Consider the following 6,400-nt stretch of genomic DNA (forward strand, 5'->3'; position numbering starts at 1 on the left):
GACACCTTCTTGTAAAATTTGGTTGAAAACTTTTACACATTTTTGTAAAATTAAATTTTGACTGTTTCTCATGTAACTGTCGGTACAGAGATATGAGACATTGTATGAAGGAAACTGAAACAAAGGTGAGATTTCGCCGGTTGCCCTTTGAACTTGTTAGTCTCATCTGGACACAGTTATTTATCCTTTTCTTTGGACAGATGGAAAGGAGACTTTTATAGATGTTTAAGCGTACTGGAATCCAAGACGAGACTCCATGGGACTTGTCTTCGCGAAAATTGGTTGACTATTAAGGAAAAAAATATGAATTAACTGGCTGGTCTTTGAATTTAAAAGTCTCATGCGAGTATTGTCATTAATAGAACGAGACGAGACATTATGTGAAGGCAACTGAATCAAAGATGAGATTTCATTAGCTGTCTTTTGAACTTGTTGGTCTTATGTGGGCGCTGTCAATTATCTTCTTCTTTGGACAGATGGAAACAAGACTTTTATGGATGTTTAAGCATACTGGCCTCCAAGACGAGACTCCATGAGACTTGTCTCAGATGTCTTCGCGAAAATTGGCTGACTCTTCCGGAAAAAAACATGAATTTACTGGCTGGTCTTTGAATTTAAAAGTCTCATGCGAGTATTGTCATTAATAGAACGAGACGAGACATTATGTGAAGGCAACTGAATCAAAGATGAGATTTAATTAGCTGTCTTTGAACTTGTTGGTCTTATGTGGGCGCTGTCATTTATCTTCTTCTTTGGACAGATGGAAACAAGACTTTTATGGATGTTTAAGCATACTGGCCTCCAAGACGAGACTCCATGAGACTTGTCTCAGATGTCTTCGCGAAAATTGGCTGATTACTCCGGAAAAACACATGAATTTACCGGCTGGTCTTTGAATTTGAAAGTCTCATGCGAGTATTGTCGTTAATAGAACGAGACGAGACATTATGTGAAGGCGACTGAATCAAAGATGAGATTTCATTAGTAGTCCTTTGAATTTGCCAGTCCCATGTGAGTACCGTTATTCAACTTTTTCTTTGGATATATAGAAACAAGACTTTGCGGATGTTTAAGCGTACTGGCTTCCAAGACGAGACTCTATGAGACTTGTCTCAGATGTGTTCCCGAAAATTGTTGCCTTTTCTGGATTATGTACGGTGAATTAAAGAATGCTATCGAGTGAGCTGAAATTTGTCGACAGCGCCACGTAATTACACGCGACGGATGTGACGACACCTCGTATAACAAAAAACAAACGACCTTGCAGCGCATGAGCCAAATGTTTGAAGAGGGATATGCTAACGTTTATACGTGCGCGTGTGTGTGTTAAAAAACAATGAACATCATCAGCAACCAGCGGCGTAACTAAATAAAACGCAGATCTAGACGTTTTTCGTCATTTTCATGTTTCGATTGAAAAAAGCGCCAAATTAAACGAACCCGGGAATCACACGTATCCTTTTAAATAAATTTCTAGTCGTAACTATTACGGTTGCCATCAATTCAAGCGACTCTTAACGGTTTTTTTCTGAAGGGTGATTTTTGCGATCGTCGACGTCGCCGACGCCTAACTACGCCTCTGACGGCAATAGGCATGGCGCCTGTTCGTCCTGATTTTTCGTAACTTCCTTCGCGATCGTGGCGCACTACGTTCCGTTTGATCGGTCGTTGCGAGACGAGTTTTCACGCACTTCGTTGCACCGGCCGGGATAACTCGATTTTCCCGATACTCATTTATTTCTCTCTCTCTCTCTCTCTCTCTCGCCGAAATTATCTGTTTAATAATTTTCTAAACGACGCGGAACTGATTTTTTTTTTCGATAACGTACGCATGGTACGACAGAACATGCAAGTCATGAAGCAGTGGTAACTTACCGACAAAATATCGAGTAGTAATAAGGAGAGAGAGAGAGCCGCGTTTCAACAATGTGTATGCAATTCAGATAAGATTCCTCATATATAAAGCTCGTTCTTAGTAGGCTACGGTACACTTTCATCGCGATCGTTTTCGCGAAAAGCGCTCGCGATTGTTTTGTTTCTTGTTTTTTTTTTTTGTTTAACAAATAATTGACCAACTGGTTGAAGTGGTGCGAGAAATCGCGAACGTTGCGGTTTTTGTTTTTTCGTTTTTCCTCTTTTTATAATCACCGTTCGAACAAGGCAAGCTATGATTTCCAACAAAAAATATGAAAATCCTAGTCCGGAAACGAGAGCGAATCCACTGTCCAAACTTATGTTCTGGTAAGTGCTCTTCTGGTTTCGCTAATTTATCTATAATTAGTTTTCTTTTACGTAACTCGTCTATAATGTGCGTTTTTAAAACGATTTCAAAAAAGAAACCGCGTAGAGGTCGAAACATTTCGTTCAAAACGTTTGGACAGACACATAATGTACAAAGTGGAGTTAATATTATATTATATCATTGCAAAATAAATAAACGTGCTCTTAGCATTTTTGTAAGATTTTAGTTACTCACTTTTTGATATGTTAATTACACTAGTTTAAAATAAATTGTTCGTTTCTAAATTATGTTAAATTCAATTATGTAGAGTTTTCATAAATATCTTATAATTTTCCTTATTGTTATTCCATTGGGTTACGGTCAATATTTTTTTTAATTGAATTGAATTACAAGCTTTTTATAGAATCGTGTCCTCTAGTGTGCTATTTCGGATTTCTTAATTTTAAGGTTTTTTTGACGACTGTTTAAAACATACAACACAGTTTAGAAAATTGGTATATATTTTTTGATAAATTGACAAATTTACAAGTGCTTTTTTAATCAAATTTTCTTTTTCCTTACTTGTCCAAATAAAATTCGTATTTTTTTTGTATCTGCCTTTGCCTGTGACTATTACCTGCTAGAAAAGAAAAGGTAAAATTTACCTGATCTTTTTCTTTGTTGTTAAAATTCCTTCAACATCTCTTTGAATTAGTTGTGAGTATACTGGATAGGTCCGCTCAAAAGCGATGCATATTTTAAGATCAATGATAACTGAATTATACCTATACTCTCTATAATTTATACATTTTTTATAGACATCAGTTTTCTCAAATCTAAATTGTAATACAATAGATATTTACCTATCAGTTGAACAATATTGATTCTGTATGCTTTGAGATAACGGTTCAACAGGATTGCGCAATTTTCACACAGGTATTCTGATAACAAATGTACGCATGTATATATATATCTTATTGTAAAATACCCATAGGTACCTATACGTATATTTATACAAACCTTTATTACATTGTTTATTAAAACTTGACACTAATCATCTAATTATTCCATCATCTTTCGACAATATAAATCTTTACACAAACATATACCGAAACAATTCGTCTGTAATTAGTGTTAGGCATTATTCATTAAAATCTGAACTCTTAAACCAAAACCCTACTGGTCATACTTTTTAAGGCTTGACAGCAACTTGAACTTATTGGGAACAACAAAATTCATAGGTAATATTTACTTATGTAGATCACATTAGTTTGATGGAATAATTAGTTTAATGATAAGACAAGTACAAATTTTCCCTTTGAAATTCAAGAGATTCAAAGCTTCGAGAAGACGATGTTGAATTTTCGAAATTCCTAAGCCTTAGGAGTCCTTTAGCTAGGAAGCAAAAAGAGATGAAAAAAACCACAGTTCCGCTACCGAATTAAACTAATTTTGTTTTATCGAGTCTGCTAAAGAAAGTGCAGACATTATTTGTTTGATATTTGGTAAAACAGGAGCATCTTTTAGGCGAATTTGTGCCAATAGGGCAAGTTATTTTAGACGCTTCTACCCTTTTGTTTTCCACAACAGATACATCGGCACTACCAGCACCTAAAGCTCTATTAGGGGTAACTTTTGGGACAATATTCAATTAACATGAGAAGCGTGTGATTTTAACAGGGTGAGTTTTATTAGGTCACCTTTAGACACTAGGGTGAGTTTGTTTGGAGCAGTTAAGACTTCCGATACTCAGTCTGTAGACGTATTTGTCAATAGAGGGCTATATTTTGAGTGAATCCTAGCCATTTTCCAGCTAGGATTTTGTGGGATATTGGGCACTTTTGTCATGTCTTTTATAATAGATTATGTTTGATTTTTCCATTATATAGGTACGAAAGAATTGATGTCTTTGTGTAACTAATTATACCATAAAAATCGTCTAACAATTGGAAGACGTGCTTTAGTTTCAGTAATGATTTTTTTTCGTGTAAAGGTGCAGTAGTTCACACCTACTATCGATACATGTATTTATAAAATCATACATTCGGTATGTGATTGCATGTATGTATGTACTTGTGGACTAATAAATACATAACACGTATGTGGTATCAGGCGGTGATATCTTTCACTGAAGGCGTATCTCTTCTGTTTGAATGCAAATAATAAGAAGCAACAACACACATGTGCAATGCCGTTCATGGAATCGATTGAGTTAGTTGAAGAGTCATCGGATTAATAGTATCTTAATACAATAAAGTTTAGTTGAATATTACTAATAAATTGATAAACAGCATGGGACCATTTTTGGGAAATAGTTTTGTAATTGTTTCATATGAAATGTTTACGAACTTCGAGAAGTTTGTAGATTTATTACCTAGTATGAGCTATAGTACATAGAAGACTAGACTTGTATGAGTATTTTTGAAGCTTTTTTAGAGTACGAATTTAAAGGTTTATTACAGTACGATATATATTCGTTATTGGTTAGAGAAGTTTGTAGGTCTATTAGTACCAACCACAATAGAGAAAGCTGGGTTAGTATGAGTATTTTTAGAGTTTTTTAGCCTAGAAATTTGGCGTTTTAGGGCAGAATATACAGCCATCATTGGTTGGAGAAGTCTGAATATTTATTAGTACGAACCTCAGTAGAAACGACCAGATTAGTATGAGTATTTTTGGAGCTGTTTATAGTCTAGAAATTTAGAGCTTCATTACAGAACGATGTAAATCCATTATTAGTTAGAGAAATCTGTAGGTCTATTAGTACAAACCACAATAGAGAAAGCTGGATTAGTATGAGTATTTTTAGAGCTTTCTTAGCCTAGAAATTTGGAGATTTAGGGCACGATATACAGCCATCATTGGTTAGAGAAGTCTGTAGATTTATTAGTAGGAACCTCAGTAGAAACGACCAGATTAGTATGAGTATTTTTGGAGCTATAGTCTAGAAATTTAGAGCTTTATTACAGCACGATGTAAATCCATTATTAGTTAGAGAAATCTGTGGGTCTATTAGTACAAACCACAATAGAGAAGGCCAGATTAGTATGAGTATTTTTAGAGCTTTTTTAGCCTAGAAATTTGGAGTTTTCGGGCATGATATACTGCCATCATTGGTTGGAGAAGTCTGAAGATTTATTAGTACGAACCACACCAGAGAAGACTAGATTAGTATGAGTATTTTTGGAGCTGTTTATAGTCTAGAAATTTGCAGCTTTAAAAGGGCAGGATGTACAGCCATTACTGATTACAGGAGTTTGTAGGTTTCTTAATTGGGAATATTATTAGAGCACACTATGTACAGACATTATTGGGATGAACTTTTGGACAAAATCGAAGATATGAGTAAGTTTTGAGTAAATTTGAGTTTCGATATTGAGCCTGGTTGAATAAGTCTGTAGATTACTTATTGTTTATATTTTGAACAATTTAGAATTTTATTGTAGGTACCAAGTTTTTAAAAAAATAAAGTTTTATTTGCTAGAATGTGTTAATGAAGGACTTTAGCTCCTTGAACTCGACTCCTTCCCCTTCTGTGTGTTGTGTAAATGTGGTTTGCGGTTTTTGTCATTATTTAATTAATTTGATAAAAACCGTCGCTGAATCTTCAGTTACTAATTATTATTATTATGATCATTCAATTGAAATGAGTGACCTTCACAGTTGATTATGCAGAACTTTTGCGTATGTTAACCACAGAGAATTAGAATGATGAAAAATTAAAATAATGTTTGGTTCGTACAAATTTGTTATAGTACAAAAATACTTTTGGAGATAATTATTATGTGTTTAGATAACGTATATCTTGGGTAACATTTTGTATTATTTTTAATAACGGTTAGCGCAAGTTTCTAAGAAAATGTGCGGTAAAATTAATCTACTTGATTAGTTTAATTATTAATTAATATCTACAGGTAATAAGATGATATAGTATCTGATTGTTCATCAAAATCAGTTTCTACGAAAACCACAAGAGTAATAATTGATTACTTTCTGTAGGGTTTTATCAAGTTTCGTATTAGAAATCTAGCCTTTTATTATTTTGTAAAGCAGAATTGAATAAGAATAATTTGAAGAATGACTTGAAGTAAGTACCTATAGTTAGGACGTTCAAAATTGGCATAGTTCGCAATAAAATTGTCGCATTTACTATCTTCTTTCAACTTACTAACTAGACTA

At 34.2% G+C, this 6,400-nt stretch overlaps 1 protein-coding gene across 1 annotated transcript in view; it reads left to right on the plus strand.

Moving 5' to 3' along the window:
* Positions 1-1,620: 1,620 nt before the first annotated feature.
* The window catches only part of LOC108734020 (probable multidrug resistance-associated protein lethal(2)03659), a 35,896-nt gene continuing 31,116 nt past the window's right edge, over positions 1,621-6,400 (plus strand). The window contains exon 1 of the mRNA XM_025981186.1: positions 1,621-2,241. Within this exon, the coding sequence (XP_025836971.1) occupies positions 2,168-2,241 (74 nt within the window). The 5' untranslated portion in view covers positions 1,621-2,167. The remainder of the gene's footprint in view (positions 2,242-6,400) is intronic.

Source organism: Agrilus planipennis, unplaced genomic scaffold (genome assembly GCF_000699045.2).
Source record: "Agrilus planipennis isolate EAB-ADULT unplaced genomic scaffold, Apla_2.0 scaffold1, whole genome shotgun sequence".
NCBI classification, from domain to species: domain Eukaryota; kingdom Metazoa; phylum Arthropoda; class Insecta; order Coleoptera; family Buprestidae; genus Agrilus; species Agrilus planipennis.